The following is a 26,948-nucleotide window of genomic DNA, read 5'->3' as shown; positions in this document are numbered from 1 at the left end:
TTAACAAACAGATTTAAATAAAATGATTGGACAATCACCAAATACGTGGCGATGTGCAAAAGTATGTGATGTAAATCGCCATTAAACAAAAGAAGGAGGAATAATGGCGCGCTTTTTCCTTAGCGTCTGTGTCATTTACAACAAAGTAAGCTAGCATAACAATTAGCCTAATATATAACGATACAGTTTACAGTGGCTTTATAGATCAATACAACACGTAAAAGATTAAAACTAAGCAGAGTTAACAAACCTTGCTGTATTTTCGTGAAATTTAAGGTACACACCGCCATCTTGCTCCGACCAGAGAGACTTGAACGCACATGCTGTCGTAAACACTTCTCACCTCATAAATACGAACATCCCAGGAGGACTTGAAAATAACAAGACACAAATGAAGTAAGTAAAAACGATTTTTAGTAACTCAAAGCCACAAATAAGATTTTTCTGTGCTATAGATTTTGGGGTAAATGACTTTCAAATGTGTTCAACAGAGTCGAGAGATCTACATTATGCTGAAAACATTATATTAAGTATCTTTCAACATTAAATCATAGCCTACAATGCACTTATTTTTAAAATACCTGCATATAATTACGGTAGCGCTTTATTTCAGGCCTGTCTTATGTACTCATTATAGTAATTGCAATAGCTGGGTAAAAACTAACCCTGAACATACACCCAAACCAAAGTAGGGTAACACTTTATTTTACAGTGTCATTATTACACTTACCATAGTAATAACAGTAAATTATGCATAATTACATGCAACAAACCCTAACCCTATAGTAAAAAATAAAGTGTAACCCAATGTAGTGACCTTATACTTTCTTCGGTAAGTACACTGTAAGTAAAATAAAGTGCAACCATAATTACAGAAATGAATAATGTAATATCTATAATTACACTGTTGTCCTTAAATACACCAAACCAGTCCTAAACTTACCCATCTCCACCTCAAAAGCAGCTTGAGTGTTTTGCAATGCAACATCAACACAATGAGCGTATTGTACCAAACAATATTTTACACAAGTACATTATAGCTAAAGACACCTAATATAAATTGTAATCCATTAACCAAATAATAAGCCGATGTTCAAGTGCCTGTAAGTGTATGAATGCGGTTCCTCCAGCAAATAACAAGAACTCCTCCTGGGATGATATATTTCAGTTCTATTAAGATAGTTGCAACCAAAAACTAACTTTTTGTAAAGATTACAAACGAGAAGGATGTTCTTTGGCTTTTATTTGGTGTCAGAACTTATGAATGTACTTCACTTGCTACGATTACCTTTCATAGACCTTTTTAAGAGAGATAACTAAGAATTGACCAATGAAAATAAAGCTGTGAGGAACATCTAGTCAAATATAATACATACAATCCTTGGAGGGGAAAAACAGACAACCGAGAAAGGAATTCCAAGTCATTTATTTGGTTAAAACAACATCTTTGGATCATTAATGTGATTTATTTAGAGCCCTAGGGAGGAGGTTGACAGTGCACAATAACGGTGTAGTCAAAGAAAACCAAATTAAATTCCCCAAAACTTGACAAAAAAGGCACTTTCCTACGTCAGGTGAGATGCTGACGCCATTATATTCTTGTTGAATTGTTTACAATTCTGATTTTTAGGACAGTCCTCTAAAAAAAAAAAAACACGTTAAAAGACGCAGTACATTCTTGACATAAATTTAAATAAAAAAAAAGACTGTAAAAGGAAACCTATAATCAGATTTCACATAGATCTGAATCGTTTTATACATTCAAAAGCAATATAATGGGATGATCCATAATATTTTTCCCTTTACGTGTGCATGTAGGGGCAGTGCAGTCTACTCAACAAAACAAGAAAATTATTAGATTATTTATTAGATTTTATAACAACACCTATGTAAACACATTTTCAATAGGGCTTTGTGAAATCAAAACTTGAAACCGATTTGCTTAAAGGGTTAGTTCACCCAAAAATGTAAATTCTGTGATTAATTCCTCACCCTCATGTGGTTGGACACCCGTCAGACCTCCGTTCATCTTCAGACACAAATGAAGATATTTTAGTGTAAAGCTGATGCTGAGAAAGGCTTCAGATAGGCCTCCATTGGCATTCAGTACATTTACACTCACAAGACCCATAAAAGGCACTAAAAACGTTGTTACAAAGTCCATCTCACCACAGCGGCTCTACAATAATTTTACGATGCGACGACAATAGTTTTTGTGCGAAAAAAAAATCAAAATAACACCTTTATCCAGCTTGTTCTTGTCTTCCGTGTGTGTCTCCACGACGCATGCGCGAGAATATGACTTAGCGCCGGCGTTCGGGAATCCATGAAATGCTCACTTTAACCTTGTAGAATTCAACAGCTGAGATACGCGCGTCTTCCTCTGCTTGTAAACAAATCTCTCTACGTCATATTCTCGCGCATGCGTCGTGGAGACACACGGAAGACAAGAACAAGCTGGATAAAGGTGTTATTTAGATTTTTTTTTTGCGCACAAAAACTATTGTCGTCGCTTCGTAAAATGATTGTAGAGTCACTGTGGTGAGATGGACTTTGTAACGACGTTTTTAGTGCCTTTTCTGGGTCTTGTGAGTGTAAATGTACTGAATGCCAATGGAGGCCTATCTGAAGCCTTTCTCAGCATCAGCTTTACACTAAAATATCTTCATTTGTGTCTGAAGATGAACGGAGGTCTGACGGGTGTCCAACCACATGAGGGTGAGGAATTAATGACACAATTTTAATTTTTGGGTGAACTAACCCTGTTCGAAACTGTTAAAAACATTGGATATACTACTAAATCAATAGCATGTACCAAAAGCCACCCAGAAATTCAAACAACAGATCATTGTAAACCAAAAAAAAAAAAAAACGTGTGTATTCAGCATTACTGATATGGTATCCCGACCATTGGCCCAGCACCTCGTCTCCCATAATGTCTATAGGATGCCTGGTCATCCGGTCGACCTCGGCTGGAGTAATCCTTCCGCCCTCGGTGGCTCCGGCCTCGATATCCTCCTCGGTCATCTTGGCCACGTCTTCCTCCACTCCTGTAGGACTGGCTGTAGAAGGACTGGGCATGTCTGAGATCGACACTGGGAATCTCCATCTCCTCAACTGACCAATTTTCATCGGGAGAATATGCGTGGATGAGGCGGGAAGGATCTTCTGCAAATTGTCCAGCATGAGGGCTATTTGCGTAGACGCCCCCATGTCTTCCTAAGCTCCCATTGGCTGGAGAGGTCAATCCTGCCATGTCTCCTTGCATTTGGCTGAACTGAAAAGGTTGTACAACAGGACAAGCTCCACCATAGGGTTGCATTGTGCCCATTAAAACAGGATTATCTACAGGCTTGAAATCACCACCACTCAATTGAGGTTGTCCTCCGGGAAAGCCAGGAATATTCTGCAAGGACCCGTACTGGGGGTTCATAGCCCTCTGGCAATTTTCTTGACCTCTGCCCATTGTGGGAGAGGCAAATTGCAAGACATCCATCCGACCATGAGGGCCATGGTTTAAGGCTTCATGAGGCATCTGTGGAGGCGGCATATGATGGTACCCAACAGATGATGGAGGATACATCTGATTCCCACGAGGTGGACAGGGTGGAGCTGAAAACTGCACTTGAGGGGCAGCTGGGAAAGTCCCAGCATAGGCACTTGGACCAGAAGAAGCCGACCAGGGCATAGGTGGTCTTGGTGGCACTTGCATCGGAAGGGATTGAGTATGATGATTGTTGTACCCTCCCACCTCTATGGGACTGCTAGCAACTGCTACAGGTGCGACGGGAGCATGGCTCTCCAATGAGGTGTCAGGGACGGAGCTCAAATTCTGAGGAGGAGAAGGGTTTTCTGGTTGCCATGAAGACTCAGAGGAAGGAGGAGGCCCTCTAAGGTTCATCTGATAGGCTTGGTTCAGTGGACCCAGATAAATGATGGGAGGAAACATTGGCTGAGAGTATGCCTGAGGAAATAGGGAGACATTACACTTCTACGTAATTCCACAGCAGCCGCGTTTCCATTACAGATTTGCGCAAAACTTGTGATTCTTGTTTCCATTAACCAATCTAGACGCACCCTAGCGGCAGAAAATTGATTTTGCCGCGAGTGTAGTCTAGCAACTCTCGGTAGACCTCAGAGCTGGAAAAACCAAACTCTGGTCAGGCCAATCAAATCGTGTATAGAGTCGGTGGGCGGGGCTTAACATAATGACGGAGCGGTGTTGCAGAGGTTCTTGGTGCTACAGGTAAACAAAGAAGCTGGCGATCAGCGTCTTTCAAATCGCGACCCTGGAAGACTTGGAGTTAAGCTTTTCTCTGAGGAAAGAACAACACTGAAGTCATTCGTAAGAAAGGAAGATGTATTCGGAGTTTAATCTATCAACTAACGTTAGCTCCGCTTCGGTTGGTTGTGGCGCTATCCAATTGCGTGCAGAGGGAGTTTGACAGACAACCGTTTATCCCGCCCCTCGGATGGAGCCCTGCCAATGGTGAGTTTCCAGACCAAACATCTTGATGTGGGTCAGGCTAATTAACCGATGTTATGTGACTGAAACGTAATTTTTTCCTCTCAACGGATGTTGGTAGATTTGCATATAGCCTATCCCAGCCACCGCAATAGCCGTTGTTTTTACTCGAAGGAGACGTAGGCTAGCTATCCAAGCAATAAAGGGTTAGTTCACCCAAAAATGTAAATTGTGTCATTAATGACTGAGCCTCATGTGGTTGGACACCCGTCAGACCTCCGTTCATCTTCAGACACAAATGAAGATATTTTAGTGTAAATCTGATGCTCTGAAAGGCCTCCATTGGCTCAACTTTACACTCTCAAGACCCTTAAAAGACACTAAAGACTAAAGTTACAAAGTCCATCTCACTACAGCGGCTCTAAAATAACTTTATGGAGTGACGACAATAGTTTTTGTGCGCAAAAAAACCCTAAATAACGACTTATATAGTGATGACGATTTCAAAACACGGCCTCATGAAGCTTCGAAGCGTTATGAATCAGTGAGTCGATTCAGCGGTTCAGAGCGTTATGAATCAGTGAGTCGATTCATGATTCGGATCGCGTGTCAAACTGCTGAAATCGCGTGACTTTGGCGATTCAAACCGCTGAATCGACTCACTGATTCATAACGCTCTGAACCGCTGAATCGACTCACTGATTCATAACGCTCTGAACCGCTGAATCGACTCACTGATTCATAACGCTTCGAAGCTTCATGATGCCGTGTTTTGAAATCGTTATCACTATATAAGTCGTTATTTAGGTTTTTTTTTAAATTTTACCTTTTTCGAATCCATTCAGCCGATCTCCGGGTCTGGCGCTAGCACTTTTAGCATAGCTTTGCATAGATCATTGAGTCTGATTAGACCGTTAGCATCTCGCTCAAAAATGACCAAAGAGTTTCAATATTTTTCCTATTTAAAACTTGACTCTTCTGTAGTTACATCGTGTACTAAGACTGACGGAAAATGAAAATTTTTGATTTTCTAGTCCGATATGGCAGGAACTATACTCTCATTCCTGCGTAATAATCAAGAAACTTTGAGCCGTACCATGAGTGCAGCGGCGCAATGATATCACACAGCGCCTGAAGTCGTTTTTAGTTGTAACTTATGGGCTCAAAAACCTGCCTGGAACGCAGCATTAGTACATGATGTAACTACAGAAGAGTCTAAAATCGGAAAAATATCTAAACTCTTTGGTCATTTTTGAGTGAGATGCTAACGGTCTAATCAGATTCACTGATCTATGCTAAGCTATGCCAGACCCGGAGATCGGCTGAATGGATTTGAAAACGGTGAAACTCAACTGTTTAACTCTAAGGGAGATGGAAAATGAGCCTATTTTCAAAAACAGTGGCGTGTTCCTTTAAAAAATGATCGACTTTTATGTACGCCAGGTGACTGTTTCCATTGCAGTTTTGCTAAATATTATTTTTCCGAATTGCCTGCAAAACCACCTCATGCGAGCGTAAAAACTTGTTTGCGATATATTTGGGAGTTTTTGAAAAATTTAAATGTTTCCATTTGTTTCAAAATTCAATTTGCGCAATTTGAAGGGTAATGGAAACGCGGCTAATGATAGCCATTAATGTAGCAACAAATGCAAAGAAAAAAATTCTCAAAACTCTTACCTTGACACCGAGGTTGAAGAAGAACTTGAGGACATTGATATCTGAAATATTGCATAAAGCATTTCAAAGATTAAAAGTCATCATAATGAGGACGACAAACTCATTTAACCTGCCATTTAGCCCTGAATAATTGGCTACTGAGAAGGATCTTATAATGCCAGGTCAATTGTTTTTAGAGGTATATCAGATCTCTGGGGTTTTCATTACCTTGTGGTAGGTCTTCTCCTTTTTGGGAGTGGGAAAAGGGAGGCAGTGGTTCCACCTCTCCCTTCTCGTTCAGGGGGAATCCGGGATAAACTGGGTCCTGAAGGAGCTGAGACCATTGGAGATGAGGATAACGGATTTGTTGGGGTTGGGATGGAGGGTCAGGAGCAGATGCTACACCTGGCGGCCAAGAGATGCTTTGTGAGAACTTGGTTGTGTTTACAAGAAAGTGATGATTTACGTGATGCATTTCAAGCAATGTCTGAGCTTGAACTTCATTGGACAAAACTTACCAGAGGCAGGTACAGCCGATGTTTCACAGGGTTGCGGATCTGATGCATTGCATGAGGACTGAGGTAAGTCAGGGGGTGGAGCATGGGCAGGGATAGAGGGAGGATGAGCTTGGGGAAGAGGGATTGATGTCATAGTGGTATGAGGATCTACAGTCTTTTGGGCAGTTGGTGGACCACCAGTAGGAAGGGTGGTAGAAGGCGCTTTTGGGGCATCAAGTATAGGGGCAGCTGCCGGAGCTTGGTTATAAACAGGTATTGCAGAGGCGGGCAAGAATGGTGGAGTGGAAATAAAAGCTGATGGGGCGGTTTGAATGAATGGGGTGGATTCAATGGGGGCATCTGGGATTGAGCCACAAGATGCCAGAGCAGTGCGAGTTGGGATAGCAGCAGGTAATTGGACAGGGGTGATCTGAGATGGTGCTTGATTGGGCTGGGAAATGGGTTCAGATGTGGGGAGCACTGTGGTAGGCACTGGGGCAGTTTGCAATGAAGGTTGGGTAGGTTTCAATGCAGGCGCAGATTGAATAGGGGCAGAGGTGGGAACTGAGACTGCTGCCACCGATATTGGTTGTGAAGGGGCTAAAGTGGACACCAAGGTTAACTGACTGTTGTAAGGAATACGAGCAGGGCTATTCTTGGGTTGATTAGGGGTCTTTTTAATTGCCTCAGGAGTGGATTTATCAAGACCAGGGGCAGAGGCAGTAGCAGATGAAGTCTGAGATGAAGATGGGACTGTTTTGGGGCCAGCAAAGATAACAGGAGGTAGAGATGGAGAGACAGGCATGGGTTTCTCTTTGAATGTTGGTGAAGGCTGCCCTGGTTCCTCAGAAACCCCTGTATTCTACAAACAAGATAAACCAGTGACTGGTTAGGACAAAGACTTTAGATTAACGTGGAAAATACAGGATGTATTGCTTGTTTTGTTGCCGTAAATTTGGACATGGTGACTACAACACTGATCATATCTTGGTTAGCTAAAAAACAAACGTCGAGTACCAAATGATGCACTAGCCACTATGCACTTATAATATGTACTCAACTGTGTAGTGTAGAGGTCTCCAAACTCAGCTCCAACCCCAAATAAACACACCTGAACCAGCTAATCAGTGTCTTACAAGGTCCTAGTAAGACATTAGGTGCGTTTACATGGAGCACTGTAATCGGTTTAAAAGTCCAATCCGAATGAAAATGCTCCATATAAACACCTCAATCGGAATAAAAATGGCCAAACCGAATGAAATTGTAATCGGTTTGAGAGGGGTGGGATAAACCTTTTCATGAACCGATCAAACGAAAAATTCCACCATGTAAACGATCTGACCCGATTACTGTGAGTGCACGTCTTTCTGTGACGTGATATACAGCGCGCGCCTCCACAACTGAAGAGCGCGCGCCACGCTCACACCAGGCTAATGTTGACAAGAGAGGAAAGTTATTTTTTCTGAGGTATTAAACTTTTTATTTCGTAACATGTTATGAACATGATGTTGGAATAATGACACAGACATAGCCTGTCCTAGGCCGTTTGTCCTAGGCTTCAACTGCGCCTGACAGAATAATTCATTTTTCTGAGGTGATTCTTACACTTTACGACAAATAATAAATAGCTTTTATAAAACTGTACAAGTCCTGGTGGCCGTTGAGTTGAGAGCTGCCATTTCAACGGGGAACGGTTTCTCGTTAGTTAAGTTAGCTATAAAAAAAATTCAACAACTGCTTCAAATTGTTTAAGTAACATTACCCACAGTCTACTTTAATTACTTTTGTTAATATTTATATCTTTGTGATTATGGTATCTTTCCTTAATCATCTGAAATATATATGTTTAGTACTAATGATGCTGAGCACGTCTTGAATGCTTCATTCATGTTTCACCGTATATCCTATGTTTTTAATAATAATTTGAGTGCATTTTATTGTTAATTTTGTGTTTTTCAAAATAAATGAATTGAATTCATTTTTGATTCCGCATTCATCATTCACAGCTGTTGAAATAGCCATTGTACAGGACATAAATTAGGTTAAACTACTGCATGTCCGCCCACAGAAAAATAAATAAATATAAAAATTACCAACACAGAACTTTTGATCCACGATACGTAACGAATCTGAGGCGGCAGACAAACTGTGTGCGCATGTCACAAAAGGATTCCTACTGAAAGTCAGCACATGTAAACACCAGATCGGTTTAGATAACGTCTCATGTAAACAGTCCACAGAATCTTTCAATCGGAATGATTTTAATCGGAATGAAAAAAAAGTGCGCATGTAAACGTGGCTATTGATTAGCTGGTCCAGGTGTGTTTGATCAGCTTTGGAGCTAAACTCTGCAGGACAACGGCCCTCCAGGACTGAGTTTGGAGACCCCTAGTGTAGTGTATACATTTTCTACGGTTATTTTGTTATTCAGCATCAGGGTCTAATGCCCCCCATTTTCATTGTGAACACACTACTCGCACTTTTTACACTACAAAACAGAATAGAATAGTGCACACGTATGCAAATTGGGACGCACCTATGTCAGCAGTTTAAAGAAAGCCATAATAAATAGGCCTGAATTGGTTTAGTAGTGTAAACGACTCAATGTAACTCACCGCATGTTTTTCTTCAGTGGCACTCTTCTGTCTCTCCACAGGCCTCTGGGACGTTTCTAAAAGCCGAAACCAAAATAAATTCCATTTATAAATAAAAATATGGTCAGGCATATTATCAATACAATGTCAAGGTAGAATTTCTTCAGCCAGCCATTTTGTTAAGCTTCACTGCTCACCTGTCTCTGAGATGCACTCCTTCTGTTCCTTCTTCCGAGAGCCTCTCCTTTCCCCTCCTTTCTTTACGACCTCACTAACAGTGGCCTAAATTCAGAGGAAACTTTTTTTTAGTGCAAATATATGCATTTGTATCTATGTACTTTAAACAAATACCATACTGAAGTACTGAACTGAATAACGCATTGAGCTGAATAATGCCACTATTACGTTTTTTTAGAGCTTCTTTAAAACAGAATTTTTATTGTCTCATATTTAATGAAGTTTGGATAGTTGATTCTGTTATTTTCTTATTACTGTAAAGCTGCTTCGAAAAAAAACAAAACTTAAATAAAATCAGGGTGAATTCTGTTTCAAGTCAATGAAATATGACCCTAATTAACTTAATAATATGCATTCACAAATAGACATTTATTAAGAAAAGTTGAGAGAGTAGTACTGTCAAGTCGATTAATCATGATTAATCGATTCTCTTTTATCCTTTGCTTTGGATAAAAGCCTCTGCTAAATGATTAAATGTACATGTAAAGTGAATCTGTTAGTTAGTGTTTATATAACGTGTGTGTGTGTGTGTATATATATATATATACATACATACACACTGATCAGGCATAACATTATCCCCCTTTTGCTGCCAAAACAGCCCTGACCCATCGAGGCATGGACTCCACTAGACCCCTAAAGATGTGCTGTGGTATCTATATGTTAGCAGCAGATCCTTTAAGTCCTGTAAGTTGCGAGGTGGGGCCTCCATGGATTGGACTTGTTTGTTCAGCTCATCCCACAGATGCTCGATTGGATTGAGATCTGGGGAATTTGGAGGCCGAGTCAACGCCTCAAACTCGTTGTTGTGCTCCTCAAAGCATTCCTGAAGCATTTGTGCTTTGTGGCGGCGCATGATCTGCTGAAAGAGCCACAGCCACAGAGAAAACCGTCTCCATGAGAGGCTGGACATGGGCTCAACAATGCTGAGGTAGGTGAGACGGGTCAAAGTCACATCCACATGATGGAGGACCCAAGGTTTCCCAGCAGAACATTGCCCAAAGCATCACAGCCTCCGCCGCCACGCCTTCTTCCCATAATGCACCTGGTGCCATGTGTTCCCCAGGTAAGCCACGCACACACACCCGGCTTTGGTGTACATTATATAAACAAACTTTTAAGTTAGATGCTATTAATCATGATCAATCGATTTGACAGTCCTTCTCTCAACACAGCCTTTCTTAATAATATGCATTCACAAATAGAGACATTTACTAAGTTAATTAGCGTCATATTTCATTTGATATATATATAAAAATATAGAATGTACACACTTATATAAACAAACTTTTATGTTCGACGCGATTAATCGTGATTAGTTGAGATTAACTCAGTTGGGAATGTTTGTTTTTATTGTTAAGAAATGTTAGAAATGTATTAAAGGGTTAGTTCACCCAAAAATGTAAATTGTGTCATTAATGACTGAGCCTCATGTGGTTGGACACCCGTCAGACCTCCGTTCATCTTCAGACACAAATGAAGATATTTTAGTGTAAATCTGATGCTCTGAAAGGCCTCCATTGGCTCAACTTTACACTCTCAAGACCCTTAAAAGACACTAAAGACTAAAGTTACAAAGTCCATCTCACTACAGCGGCTCTACAATAACTTTATGAAGACGAGAATAGTTTCTGTGCGCAAAAAAACCCTAAATAACGACTTCTATAGTGATGACGATTTCAAAACACGGCCTCATGAAGCTTCGAAGCGTTATGAATCAGTGAGTCGATTCAGCGGTTCAGAGCGTTATGAATCAGTGAGTCGAATCATGATTCGGATCGCGTGTCAAACCACCAAACTGCTGAAATTTGGCGAATCAAACTACTGAATCGACTCACTGATTCATAACGCTTCAAACTACTGAATCGACTCACTGATTGATAATGCTCCAAACTGCTGAATCGACTCACTGATTCATAACGCTCTGAATCGACTCACTGATTCATAACACTCTGAACCGCTGAATCGACTCACTGATTCATAACGCTCTGAACCGCTGAATCGACTCACTGATTCATAACGCTCTGAACCGCTGAATCGACTCACTGATTCATAACACTCTGAACCGCTGAATCGACTCACTGATTCATAACGCTTCGAAGCTTCATGAGGACGTGTTTTGAAATCGTCATCACTATATAAGTCGTTATTTAGGGGTTTTTTTGCGCACAGAAACTATTCTCGTCTTCATAAAGTTATTGTAGAGCCGCTGTAGTGAGATGGACTTTGTAACTTTAGTCTTTAGTGTCTTTTAAGGGTCTTGAGAGTGTAAAGTTGAGCCAATGGAGGCCTTTCAGAGCATCAGATTTACACTAAAATATCTTCATTTGTGTCTGAAGATGAACGGAGGTCTGACGGGTGTCCAACCACATGAGGCTCAGTCATTAATCACACAATTTACATTTTTGGCTGAACTAACCCTTTAAGAAGAAATTTATTAAGAAATGTTTGTTGTTATTGTTCTTTTAAACAAAATGTTTATTTTCCCCAATGGCAATGTTTTTTTTCTGCAGACATAACCACGGCCGTGGGGCATGAAAAAAAATCATTAACCAATATTATCATAGCAATAATATGTCCTGTCAAACATTACTTCTACCCGAATATCATGTTTCACTACATGGAAGGTAAATGTGTTTGCAATGGCTGCACCGTTTGAGGGCTTGTTCCGAGTAAGGGGAAGTTGTGCTCGTCTTTGTGCAGAAGCTCCAAAACGACGCTCTCCACTTCCTCCTGTGGAAGAACACACACAGGACTGCTGCGCTGATCGGACCGTCTGCAAACACATCAGCAACTTCACACCTCCAATCAAGTGTCTTTAGAAGCCACAAAATGAGACGAATGAAAACGTGTGATATCTTTAAATCAGGGTTCCCACTCTTTCATGAACACCAGATTCAAGGACTGTTTAAAGCACCTTTTATTTTAAATCAAGCACAATAAATACGATAAAGGTGTGTGTGTTACTGCCAATATATCAAACACCTACTGTACCTGTGTGTATCATTAATGCAGTAACGCTAAGGCATAAACTGACAACTAAAATACAATTTTCAATTGGGAAAAATTCCCAATTTTACAGAGGAAAGCGGCTGGTGTAGAAGAGCGAGCGAGTTTTAACGAGAGATGCAGTTTGCAGCTCTTATTCCTGCTTTTAACATTTATTTCACACTAGTTTTAGTTTTCTTTTTTATAAATCATTACTTAATTAAAACATCAAAATATAGAGATAATATTGTATACATGAATTTTCCAAGTAAATGAAAAGATATGAACAAGTTGATTGTTTGGCATTAAAAATATGCAATTATTTATTAAATCAACTGTACATTTACCTTTTAAAAATCAATTTGACGGCTTTTAAGACCTGCACATATTATATTTAACATATATAATCGCTGTCGTAATAACGGCCCATTTCAAATGTTTATTTTTATTTTTTGAGCGGTGATGAAATATTGCTCTTGTAAATACTCACCGGTATTTCAGTAATTAAAGTCTAGATCTTTAAAATGCATCTAAATTACAGCAAAGCGCAACCGTACGGTGGCCTGCAGGGGTCAAAAAGGATATAAACAGTGAATTTTGAAGAGATCTCATCTTGAAAACTCAGAGATGTGGATTCGGATGCCAATTAAATGACCACATGACCTTGGTGTTTGTCTAAAAACTGTAGGTAATTCGGCCGGGGATTTTTACGCGTACGGTGGGAGAAAAACACTGACATTCTGGATTCAGACGGCAATAAAATCACTGACTAGCCCCTGACAATGATGAAAATACCTCACGACCCCACGAGAAACAATTACCCCCAGAATAGGGCTTTAGACAGTAGATGGCGCTTATGGAACCGCAGAAATATATTGAAATATCTTCCTCCAGTAATGCGGTTTTGTTCTGGCTTTGGCAGCGCATGAAGGCCGATGTTTGTAATAGCACACGCTACTCTAACACAATGCAGTTCATGCTTAATTCAAGCACTTTCAAGGACCTATGTTTGTTTTCAAGTACTTTCCAGGCCTTGAATCCATGTGTCTGAAACTCAAGAACTTTCAGAAGCGTGGGAACCCTGTTAAATACAAGCCCACCTGAACTTGTTGCGTCCAGCCGCCGGCTCATCCGGCACGGCCTGCGGAGGCCAGGAGAGCTGCTTATGCACTCGACCGCTGGACGCTGGCTGAGCCGGGGCTTTGTTTGGCCTACGATTTCCTCTGTTCTCCCATTCTGCATAGAGAAGCCGAGACAGTGAGTGTGTGTGAGTTGATGTCATTGAAGTATGTTTTTGGTTTGGAGAGAACGTACCGGAGGGCGGCTGTGCTGCGGTGTTTGGTGCGCTGTGTCTTTTGCCCTTCTCGGACACCGCCTGCCACGACTGAGGCTCTTCAGATGGAAGACGCAAACTCAACAACGGCACAGTTACTCTGAAAAACACACGCATACATTAAAGGGTTAGTTCAGCCAAAAATGTAAATTGTGTGATTAATGACTGAGCCTCATGTGGTTGGACACCCGTCAGACCTCCGTTCATCTTCAGACACAAATGAAGATATTTTAGTGTAAATCTGATGCTCTGAAAGGCCTCCATTGGCTCAACTTTACACTCTCAAGACCCTTAAAAGACACTAAAGACTAAAGTTACAAAGTCCATCTCACTACAGCGGCTCTACAATAACTTTATGAAGACGAGAATAGTTTCTGTGCGCAAAAAAACCCCTAAATAACGACTTACATAGTGATGACGATTTCAAAACACGGCCTCATGAAGCTTTGAAGCGTTATGAATCAGTGAGTCGATTCAGCGGTTCAGAGCGTTATGAATCAGTGAGTCGAATCATGATTCGGATCACGTGTCAAACCGCCAAACTGCTGAAATTTGGTGATCCAAACTGCTGAATCGACTCACTGATTCATAACGCTCTGAACCGCTGAATCGACTCACTGATTCATAACGCTCTGAACCGCTGAATCGACTCACTGATTCATAACGCTCTGAACCGCTGAATCGACTCACTGATTCATAACGCTCTGAACCGCTGAATCGACTCAGTGATTCATAACGCTCTGAACCGCTTAATCGACTCACTGATTCATAACGCTCTGAACTGCTGATTCGACTCACTGATACATAACGCTCTGAACCGCTGAATCGACTCACTGATTCATAACGCTCTGAACCGCTTAATCGACTCACTGATTCATAACGCTCTGAACTGCTGATTCGACTCACTGATTCATAACGCTCTGAACCGCTGATTCGACTCACTGATTCATAACGCTTCGAAGCTTCATGAGGCCGTGTTTTGAAATCGTCATCACTATATAAGTCGTTATTTAGGGTTTTTTTGCGCACAAAAACTATTCTCGTCTTCATAAAGTTATTGTAGAGCCGCTGTAGTGAGATGGACTTTGTAACTTTAGTCTTTAGTGTCTTTTAAGGGTCTTGAGAGTGTAAAGTTGAGCCAATGGAGGCCTTTCAGAGCATCAGATTTACACTAAAATATCTTCATTTGTGTCTGAAGATGAACGGAGGTCTGACGGGTGTCCAACCACATGAGGCTCAGTCATTAATGACACAATCTACATCTTTGGCTGAACTAACCCTTTAAGGTGATTAATATTGTATATTGTTTATAATACACAATTTTCATAAATTTGTTTAGGGCTAAGAATATAAATTTTCTGAAAAACTATTTGTTCTCGTCTTAAAGATGTTTTCTTTCTTTAAAAAAAATAATATTCAAAATAAAAGCGACAAAATATTTGTATTAGAATTTCCATGGTATTGCCCTCTTGATTAATGGAAATAAAAAAATAATAATTTGACTAATTATTCCCATAAACACACTCCTAAACCTGGGCCGACTCCATATTAAACCCGACGGATTAAGGGGGTACTTCAGCGCTGGGAAGATGAACGTGTATTTAAACTGGGTCATTTATGTAGTAGAAATGTGAAATTATTTTTGAATTTGGTGCCTTCTAGACTGAGAAAAGACAGAAATGTATTTTTGTCTCATGTGGATGAAAGACAACAACTCCCAGAATGCACTTGCTTCGCTGCCCTACGAGGCCACTCCCAAAGCCACGCCTACTGGTTACATCTCTTGCCCACCGCGGCTCCGCCCCCACCGGCGTTTTGATCTTCATAGTAATACAATAATTTTGTTCAGTTAGAGAACAAACACTACAATTAAAAACTGAACGTGTCTTTTCAATAAAGTGTGAGTGAGCCGAATTAATGTCACGTCACAGACGCAGCAGGAGTCAGATTTCATTCATCACGAAGAGCTGAGGTCTGAAAAAAATGTGTGATTAACCTTTCAAACATATGAAACTGGAGGGAGGCTTTGGCTTCGTCCCGTCTTTTAATCAGTGTGTTCTTCAATCCGCTGTGGCGGCGAGCAGACGCACGTCAGAAGCAGAGGTGTGTGTGCTGATCTGAGCTCTCATTGGTCTGTCGCCGCTCGTCAATGTCAACATATTTGAGAAAACCAATCAGATCAGAGTAGGCGGGCTTTATGTTCACAGAATCTGCGGCGCGTGGATTTTAGCAGCGCGACTCGGCGTCAAGTGCGAGATATGAAGCTAAACTAAACGTTTCATATTTGAGCTGCTTCTTTAAGCCTGACACATGACAAAAATATTCAGGCAAATTAATAAACTTGTGTCTAATTTCGCCATTTTGATTTGAAATAGGCCTATGTAATGTAATTTATAGTTTAATTAACAAACAAGAAATATTAACAAAGTAATATATGCGTGCATACTGTAAATTAATAATTCCACGTGCAGCTTTCAGTAAATAAAAAAGCTCAGTTTTTTCAGCCTGTTGGGCATAAGATAAGTAGCTAATGTGTGCATATTGTGAATTAATTTAATACATTTAGTTACCTAGCTTTCCTGTTAGCCTTCAGTAAATTAACATGTCTATGAAAATGATTCATAAATATCATTTAAACATATGTTTACTTTCTTCCCTGACAAAAATGGAAAAACTTTATCATGGTTTTCAAGCTATTGTTATCTTATTTTTTGGCGTTCAGAACATCTAAAAATGCACAAATGTAGATCATAGAAATACATTTTCTCGGGGGTGCAAACCTCACATTCGGGATCTCCGTGATTATAAACCTGCCTACATTGTATGATTAAGGGATGTACAATATGGTCATGCAGAATAAGGCGTTAATATTTGCTTTAAAGTATAAGTAATAATAAACAGCCACATATCCTAATATGCACACTAATACACTCCTAGTTAATAGTGAGAATTGGACCCTAAGCTAAAGTGTTACCATTTTTTTTTTTATGCTGAGCCGCCCTAAAATGAACATCCTAGAATCGGCCCTGGTGGACGGGATGAAAACATGCAGAATTAGCTCCTGTAGTCTCTAGCCAAAAAAATCCTCAGATTACGCAAAATGACGATATTTGCATCATTGGAGGATTTTTTTCTAGAAATAAAATGCATAATTCTCTCGTCTCAGGGGGATATGAGGGGGGAAAGTACCATCATTTGAATATACTACACATACTGCATACTACTTTTCAAAAACAGCCATTCTGAACATACCCAGAAGTCTCTGAAAACACCCACACACATATATAGTGATAAATAGAAACACATACTGTCTGTTGAGTTCCTCAATAAACACAGTGACTGGCCCATTGTCAGGACTGACTTCCCGAACGTAAGCGTTATAGAAGCGATTACTGCCAGTCAACTGCACCTGAGGAGCACAGAGAGAAAACTGGATTAAATGCAACTTTTAAAGTCTTCGAATGTCTTTTAAAAGTGTAAAAAACACTTGCACTGCTAACCTTGCACTTGTCTCCGATGGAGTACTGCATTCCTGCCGCCATGCAGAAATCTCTCTGCTGCTGAACTAAACGCACATAGTTCGTTAAAACATTATTTCATCGAAATTTTAATGGAAATTTCAAAAGCGTAACAAAAAAGTAGATGTACTTCGTTTAGAGCGGAGCCACACATCATACTCCACGTTCCTGTAGAGGGCGGGGTTTAGGGACTTTTGCACCTTAGTGGACAGAAAGCCACGCCCCCTTCCTCGAGCGTTGCCCCTCCCACGACCCTATCGCACAGATAGAGCTGTTACAACAATATATCATCCTAAAAAATACCGACATTTCAATCTTCAAGAGAGAGGAAATCACCCTCTGCGGCTGTCTGACGTTCATCCCATTGGTCGTCTTTTCTCTGCTTTCACTGGACCTAGTAAGACCACTTTTAAACATTTTTAACAAGACTTTGCAATGTATTTTAAGCCTATAGTTTAAGATACGCCCGATATGGCATCGTCGCTCATTAACAACTTGCAAAAACACTTCACTTGAAGGGGTGTGCATTATAGACTGATATGACACATGTCATGAATATGAAGGAGATTTTAATGCATGTTTATGACAACTGTCATTAAGTGTCATTCGCTCAATTATGTCATTTTTAATGCAAAGATGGCATTATTTGAGATGTCTTAGTTATGACAACTTGACATACACCAATACATCATAACCTGTCATAAACATAGCAGATCAATTATCAAACTTAAGAAACAACTTAGCTTTATAGGGTTAACATTACATTAAACTGTCATGTGGTTGATTTTGCCATTATAATGTCATGAATTTTTTTATGACCGTTTTTGTTCAGTGGTACAAATTGAATTTGTCAAATTATTTTATAACAGTGTCATGAATATTTTTCTTGACCTAAACTACAGTGGTACGCATTGAATTTGTCATTAAATGTTAATACTCTTGTCAAATTATTTCATAACAGTGTGATAAATATTTTTCTTGACCCAAACTATGGTGTTGATTATGATGGCGTCTTAGCTAGACTTATCCATGATGTAAAAAAGCATTTTAAGACAATATAAATGTGTGGGATGCTGTAATGAACCGTTTTTGTAGTGATATGGACCAAACGCTGAATGGCTTAACCCACTTTTTTCATTTAATTTTGGGTGAATCAGTCTCCAAATGCAATAAAATATAATTTTATCCATTTTAATTATTATTATTGGACTTATTTCTCGAACACCTATTCATATTTTTAAGACATTTGAAAGTGTTTAATATCTGACCTTCTGTTGGAGCTGGTGGAGGAAACTTTTTTTTTAAAAACACTATGAACTGAAAAATATTCATGACGTTGTTATAAAATAATTTGACAGAGTATTAACACTAAATTACATTTTAATGACTTGTACCACTGAAAAAAACATTATAATGGCCTCAGTCAACATCAAAATCAACCACATGACAGTTTAATGTAATGTTAACCCTATAAAGCTAAGTTGTTTCTCAAGTTTGATAATTGATCTGCTATGTTTATGACAGGTTATGATGTATTGGTTTATGTCAAGTTGTCATAACAAAGACATCTCAAATAATGCCATCTTTGCATTAAAAATGACATAATTGAGCGAATGACAGTTGTCATAAACAGTGTTGGGGGAAACGCATTACAAGTAACTTGAGTTACGTAATAATATTACTTTTTCCAAGTAACTAGTAAAGTAACGCATTACTTTTCAAATTTACAACAAAATATCTGAGTAACTTTTTCATATTAATTTGACTGACAGCTCTCCTGCCCCCATGTTGAGTAAAATAAGTGCAGAGGCGTTGTGTGTGTGTGTGTGTGTGTGTGTGTGTGTGTGTGTGTGTGTGTGTGTGTGTGTGTACATGATGGTTATTGTAGTTCCAGACTAAATGTAAGCATTTATTTATCTCACTTGCACAATAAAGATTCTGTTCTCCTCAAAATGAATAAAATCAGTCAAATGCAAAATCAGAGTACAATGCAAACCTCCAATAATTAAATGTTAAATAAAACTATTTTTATGCATCATCTACCTTTATATTTAATTGACCAATGTCTTGCTGCTGACCTTTGATGATGAAAATTACTAGATTTGTTGTTTTTATTGGTAAAACTTTTTTCTCCTGCGTCCTATTCTCCATTATCCAGAGCTGCGCCCTCTAGTGTTCATGAGGGAATCTGCATTTTTACCTCAGACTGGGGCGCATTATTTACATTTTGGTATGAAGAGGTCTTTACCGTTGCACAAAAATATAACTTTTTTGTTATAAAACAAAAACAAGCCCAGCCCAGGTGAGAAAAAGTAACGCAAAAGTAACGTAACGCATTACTTTTCTTAAAAAGTAACTCAATTAGTTACTTTTTAAGGGAGTAACGCAATATTGTAATGCATTACTTTTCAAAGTAACTTTCCCCAACACTGGTCATAAACATGTATAAAAACTGGTGTGTCATGTCATTATTATGAAGGTGTCATGTCAGTCTTATGCACACCCCTTCAAGTAAAGTGTTACCCAAAAACTATATATCCAGAAAAATGCGCAAACACGTACCAGAACTCGTCTTCCTCCAGGTCAGACTCTTCACTGCTCTTGCATTCTTCTGAGTCGAGTTTATCTCGTCCTCTTCCTCCTTTCACACACGACCCTAAAGCGCCGCGGTCGACGCCACACACTCGATCATACAGCAGCTCGTAAAGGACCGCTAGAGATGGAGGAACGGTGTCAGTGATACTGGACGCATGCCGCAGCATTATATCACTGGATAAAGAAGAAGCACTCACACTGACATACAGCAGCACTTTTCTCAAACGATTGTGGGTAAACACTGTCATAATGGTTTCCATTGAGGAAGCACAGTCGCACCTGACAGAGAGAGAGAGAGAGAGAGAGAGAGAGAGAGAGAGAGAGAGAGAGAGATATGAGTGTTGTGGCGATTCCATTGGTTATTTAAAATAATCTTGGATGAATGCATGTCTGCACCTTATCAGGGAAGCCATTCTCTGTGATGTTAACGGGCTGTTGATCAGGCTCCTGGAAAATAATGAAATCATGCCTGGAAGAAACAAACATTACACCATCAGAGATAGTAAAGTAAACAGTTTAGACTTGTTAACATAAAAATCGTCTGTTATAAGGCGGCAATATTTTGTGTTCAATGATTTAAATGCAACGTATGGTTGTTGAGCATTGTTTAACGTTATGCAAATGAGAAGCGAAATTCTCATGATCCGTCTGACCAATCAGAGTAGACCAATCACAACACACTGGGCCATCTGACCAATCAGAGTAGACCAATCACAACAGAGACTGTAAAAATGTTGCCTGGTCTGATGAGTCTGGATTTCTGTTGAGACATTCAGATGGTCGAGTCAGAATTTGGCGTAAACAGAATGAGAACATGGATCCATCATGCCTTGTTACCACTGTGCAGGCTGGTGGTGGTGGTGTAATGGTGTGGGGGATGTTTTCTTGGCACACTTTAGGCCCCTTAGTGCCAATTGGGCATGGTTTAAATGCCACGGCCTACCTGGGGCCTCATTTATAAACGTTGCGTGCGCACAAAAGAAGGCGTACGCCGCTCTCTACGCAATAATTGGTATTTATAAAAAGCAAACTTGACGGGAAAATGTGCGGTCCTTCACGCAAGCTCTGACCCAGGCGTACGCACAAAAACGGGTGAAATGAGAAATGGCGACACCGTCGGCAGATGGAAGAAACACGTGAAAGTGTGTGAAACTGTAGAACGTTGTGTAAAAGAAATGGCAATACTGCCTCTCATAAATAACTTGAAGACTTCACAAAGCAAGTATTACAATTAACAGCCGACACGAACACCCGATCGATCTGCAGTGTAAAACAAACAAAATCAAACGAAAATTGCAACAGAAATGCAACAAAAAAAAAGAAAAAAGTGAAATATGTTCTGCAACAATATTGGCATGTTATGCAATTCATCCTCATAAATAATATGGTAAACAGAACGAAATAATGTACAAAACTGATATTCTCGTCAATGTGTCCGTCTGGCGGAGCAGATATAGGCCTAGATGCAATTAGATAGACAGATAGATAGATAGATTTATTAATTTTCCGCTGGGGAAAGTTGTTTTCATAGTAAAAAAAATTTCATCAGCTAGGGAATCATGGTATTCATGCAAATGCCTTATAGTTTGTTTTATTTTCGATAAAATAACATATGACGTATGTCTCAACCATTCAGAAAGCTGCAAGAAATTACATTTGCACTGAACTATTTCCCATTTCCACGTAGATAATAGGGACTGGGATAAATGGGATTCCCCAATAATTGCCGCCAGTCTCTCATCAAGAGGGGTCCGCTCCGGTGTCCCCTTTCCCCATGTGGCAGACACACTCTGGCGATGGAGCGTTAGACGCTTTTTTGCCTCGACTTTGATGTCCGACCATTTCTCTTTTTTTTTTCGGCCACGGTCCGAGGTTGTGAGGCTACAGCATTTACGGCGTCTGCAACCTTTTGCCATTCAAGTGCCTTTTTGGCATCAGTAATGCCCACACTGTGCCCTCCAAAAAATATTTTTCTCCTCTTTTCCACCTCGCCAACGATAATTTCTACTTCACATTGAGTGAAGTTACGTTTTTTTTTATTTCCTCTCTGTATTTGCCATGATTTCGCAAATTATGAATATTAACTTGTGGGCGTTTCACGGACTATTTATGGGCAACTATGGGCGTGACATGAAGCCGCAAAAGCTGCGCTACATTTAGAATGGATTGTGATTTATTAAGGGAAAACTGCGTAGGATGTGCGTGCGCACGGTTTTATAAATCCGAATATTTCTGTGCGTACGCACATCCTATGTTTCATCCGTACGCCACTTCTGACGCAAATCCTACGCAAAGTTTTATAAATGAGGCCCCTGAGCATTGTTTCTGCCCATGTCCATCCCTTTATGAGCACCATGTCCCCATCCTCTGATGGCTACTTCCAGCAGGATAATGCACCGTCACAAAGCTCCAATCATTTCAAACTGGTTTCTTGAACATGACAATGAGTTCACTGGACTAAAATGGTTACTAAAACTAAATCTAAAGAATGCTTTCAGCAGCTTGTTGAGTCAATGCCACGTAGAATTAAGGCAGTTCTGAAGGCCAAAGGGGTCAAACACAGTATTAGTGTGTGTTCCTAATAATCCTTTAGGTGAGTGTATATATAAATTACATTAAAAAGTATAAAAATCACTCGTTTTTATAAAATAACACTGTCCAACAGCGACACCCGCAGGTAAAGTTATAGCTGGTTGCCTGAGCCCATTGATTTGAACAGACCAACGAAAGTCGCGCTATGATTGGACGCCGGACAGCATAGCGTGGCATAGGGATGCGCGGTATACCGGTACTGGAAAAATACCAGTATATATTTTATTTCAAACGGTACGATATCATGATTTTGCTCATTTCGGTATATGCTGCTGTTCCGAAGTTCACCGCTGATGATTTTTACCCAAACTGACGTGAAACCGGCAAATGTGGCAAAAGAACAAAATTAATACAGCAGTTGAATCTCACTCAACACGCACAAAACTCATTAATAAAGAGAGGATTAGACGTGAAATTTGGAATTACTTTGCTTATAAAAATGCTGAAGAACCATCAAACCTTGCCAAGCATCGTCACTTAATTCCTGACTTGTAAGACATTAGGAGATCGACAGGTGAGTGCATCATTCTAACCATCTAATTTAGACATTTTTCTTTTAACACTGATTAACGCACATACATAAGATCGTATCGTTTAAATATAAAGAAATCTCCAGCGTTCGTTTCAACCAGTGACGTTTAGACCTCATAATATTTGCACGCATTGCACTATTTACATCCGCGAAAGACATAACCAACTGTGTTTATGTAACTACTCACTAAAGATTGACATTTTTGACATAATTTTGTGTGTATTTGACTGAGGAAAAACAACTTAATTTGGAATGCGCGAGATCTTTAGGCTTGTGTGTTTGTTGTTGGCATGAGCGCAAAGAAAACTCTCTCTCAAAGAGCTCTCATCCCATATGTATTACGAAATGCTATAAAATCGCTTGCATGTTCAAATTGGCGAGGTTTAAAAAGATGTGGGCTAGTGATTTCCGTCAGTTGTCCCGCAACGGAATCTGAGCGCGCAGATGCTTTTATTGCGCATGTGCGATGTCTTTTCAAGCCAGAAGCAATTTGCTCATTTTGAGAGAATGCAGACGCGCAGTAATGCTGAAATTACTTACAAGAAAGTTTCCAAAATGACTGATTGATGTGATAAATCTTTGTTGATTAATTTAATAATAAACATTTGCGGTAATTTCCCGCTTCATAAACCCAAAACTTGTGAGAGTGAGTAAAATTATGCGCAATACCCGCATCATAATTCAGACCCTGTATGGTATCGATTTAATATCGGTAACTCGGTATTAGATTGTGGTACCGTACCGAAACCAAAATTGTGCCATCCCTAGCGTGGCACGTAATGACGTGTCATTACACGATCTATGTTCTGTAACATGTAAAACGGGAACATGAATGGAATATTCTAAAAGCAACTCATGTAAACACCTTAATCAGAATATTGTCTTCAGAATAAGTAGTCATTGTGTTTGTTAGGTAAAGGTATTTTTCGAGCCCTGTGAGCATTTCTCCAGACGCTTTCAAAACAATTCCCACATGTACTGAAGCTCATTAAATATGCAAATCTTATCCAATCCTAGCCGTGGGCGTTTACTTCCAAGTCTTCAGTGAGGCACGCCCATCAAAACCCAGCGTTTTTCAGAGAGCCTCAAAACCAGGGCTGAAAATTACTTATTCATGATGATGTTTTTGAATGTAAAAACCACGCAAACGTCATAATTTGACCCCAGACAACCAGCCAGTTCATGACCCCTTTAAGAGAAATTCATGTTACTGTGACCAATGTCATTGTTTTATATGATTTGTCTCGGCCCACATGCAAGAATGTCTCTTTTTTTTTTTTTGAGCATCAGAAATCGCTTGCATTCCTTCAATCCATGCATTGATAAAATATGATGGATTTACATACAAACACTTTTCCCTCTAGGATCATCATTTATAGCAATAAGAAAACCGAATCATTGTCAAATGTCAAAAATTGTGCATACAAGACGTCGTCACAGTTCATGCCTCAAAATATGCGGTTAAAATACATAAGTAAATGTAATATTCTCACTTATAGATCTCAGCCAAAACCGTGATCTCCACCTGTCCAACCCAGCTCTAGACGGACGGAGGAATAAAGACAACGAGTGTTAAAAATGTTTTTAACAGTAAAAGAGTCCGAGCCCAAACTCAAAGCTAAAGCTTACCTGAGGATCCCGTAAATTCTCCAGGTATTTCGCAAAATCGCCTTCGATAAACTACCACACACACACATTGAGAAAGAACAAAGACACAGAGTTTAATACAACAGGTCAGCTGTGAAATATGAATAAATATGAATGTAAAATGTATTTCAGTCTCACCAGCTCATAGGTAGACCTGTTCTGTTTCAGATGATTCACACAGGCCGCCCGCACTTTTGTGTGTAAACCCTGACAGTGCAACACCTGTCAAACACACACACACACACACACACACCTGTTAGTCTGTATCTATTAGAAAAGATGTAAGCCTGAGCTATCATAACCCGGAATAACAGGTTTATCGAAAACAAAAAGCACTGAATTCATTCAGAATGCAAACTTCATGAGTGATGAATCAGCAATACTTTAACTCTTTAATATTATAAACACTATAATTTTAACATTAATTCAAGTTAATATTAATTTAAAAATGTATACACAACCGTATCAATCATTGAGTCCATTATGTAATTTGTAGTGTATTAACAGTTTTAATAATTTAATATGACTAGCATTAATATTAATTCAAATTCACATACAACCGTCTCCGACATATCCTTAAGTGCATCCAACAAATAATCAATATTACATATAAATAAAACACCTCAAACTACATAACTTCGTTTTTTAAATGAATGTTGAATATTTAACATTCCTCCTTACATAATTTAATAAAGAAATTAGTAATTATAGTGAGGCACCTGATCATTAGTATTTATTATTAAATAATTTGTGTAATAAAATGAATATTTAATAAACATGAAATAAAATCAAGACGACAACCGACAACTAATTAAATGATTATAGTGTATATACTCGATTTATACTTTTTAGAGACTGAATAAGTAAGCGTGTATCTAAATAAGAAACATTTATTAGCATTCAAGTAGAAATAAACCACAACCGTGTTGTTGTATTATTGCACTGTATTATTAGTGCAGATGTTAGCATAAAGTGCTAGTAGGCTAAAGCTAATTAGCTTCAGATAAACTAAAAAAAGTGATTTTGACAAAGCGTAGAAACTACAAACCGCGGCATTTAGATCATAAGTTGTATAAAAACAGGGCTTAAGTTTTACTTAAGCGACTTTGTGTGACATTTAAGCACACGGTGAGACACATTTAAGGGATGTTTTTGGCTGTTTATGAACATTAAAATCGTGACACATTATGCATTGTGACTGTAAGTGTCAGTAGGAGTCTTCTGACCTGTTCTGCCACGGCCCGGAACAGACATGACCCATCTTTGGCGATCTTTTTGCGGTAAAAGCCCAGCGAGCGCAGGTAGTCGTCCATGCGGGACTCGTGCGTCCTATCCCCGGCCAGCTGCTGCTGCGCGCCCGCTGAAGCCGCCCGGAGCTCCATGGCGATCCACTCCAACACAATCCCAATATATATATAACTCTATATCTGAAGCTCGAGTTTCCTTACCATCCCTGCACTCCACTAAGCTCTCGTGAATGCTCCTGATGGACTGGATTTACTGGATTCGCTTTTGATTGACTTGCAGTGCAAAGGAAAGTCGAAGCTGTTTCTGGTTCGGTCGCTTCCAGCGCTGGATCTTAATCCCAGGTGACCCCGAGGCCGTGCGGCAGGTAAATATGTAGTTTCTCAAGGCATTATGGCACAATTGAGAAAATAAAAGGAACTGAGCGGATTTTGGGAGACGCTGGGAGATGTAGGCGAAAAAGAAAGTGAAACTACACCACCCAGGCTGCACCTACAGCAGCAGAACTGAAAGAGAAAGTAGCATGCAAATAAATAAATAAAACATACATTTAATATAAAAATGCATATTTATTTATCCACAATAACGTAGTGACACTTACATAAAAGGAGAGGAAGACGTCTTGAAAATAATAAATAATAATGTATTATAAATATATCATTTTAAATCAGATATCGTCCATAGTTATATTTATACTAATATATTTCTTATAATACTTCTTTACATATATTTATTCACAATATTATATTATTGATTTATTAATAACAAGTATTATGATTAAAATATGTATATTTAGTACAAAATAATAATGATCAACACAAACCTAGAAGTTATCTGGGACATTTTATATATTTATAATTTCTAGGTGTCTGCTGACATATTAACATATTAATATATTTCTTGTAATATATAAAGGCACACACACACATTCATTCTGAACGCAAAACTCACATTAATTCATGTTAATATTAATATATATTTAAATGTATATACGGCCGTATCAATCATTGAGTCCATTATATCATTTGTAATTTATTAATAATGTTTTA

The 26,948-nt window shown here is 39.3% G+C and overlaps 1 protein-coding gene across 2 annotated transcripts; it reads right to left on the bottom strand.

Annotated features, from left to right (window-relative positions):
- Positions 1 to 1,410: 1,410 nt before the first annotated feature.
- On the bottom strand, positions 1,411 to 26,251 carry otud4 (OTU deubiquitinase 4). Of its 2 annotated transcripts, XM_079802595.1 has the most exons (20): positions 25,881 to 26,251; positions 24,793 to 24,876; positions 24,637 to 24,687; positions 24,501 to 24,547; positions 20,280 to 20,352; positions 20,081 to 20,162; positions 19,851 to 20,001; positions 17,625 to 17,682; positions 17,419 to 17,542; positions 17,271 to 17,335; positions 17,079 to 17,179; positions 13,752 to 13,870; positions 13,538 to 13,673; positions 12,102 to 12,225; positions 9,410 to 9,494; positions 9,234 to 9,289; positions 6,640 to 7,480; positions 6,350 to 6,526; positions 6,143 to 6,183; positions 1,411 to 3,964 (listed from the first exon to the last, which is right to left on the bottom strand). In XM_079802595.1, exons 1-20 carry the CDS (start codon positions 26,034 to 26,036, stop codon positions 2,888 to 2,890), a joined length of 3,648 nt encoding a protein of 1,215 aa, XP_079658721.1. In that variant the 5' UTR covers positions 26,037 to 26,251; the 3' UTR covers positions 1,411 to 2,887. The 2 variants fall into 2 exon arrangements, with proteins under 2 accessions (XP_079658721.1, XP_079658722.1); XM_079802596.1 differs by lacking the exons at positions 24,637 to 24,687; positions 24,793 to 24,876; positions 25,881 to 26,251 and having other exon boundaries at positions 20,280 to 20,424; positions 24,501 to 24,539.
- Between the last annotated feature and the right edge of the window lie 697 nt (positions 26,252 to 26,948).

This window comes from Gobio gobio (assembly GCF_949357685.1).
Source record: "Gobio gobio genome assembly, chromosome: 21".
Lineage (NCBI taxonomy): Eukaryota > Metazoa > Chordata > Actinopteri > Cypriniformes > Gobionidae > Gobio > Gobio gobio.
This window is presented reverse-complemented; position numbering and strand designations above follow the sequence as displayed.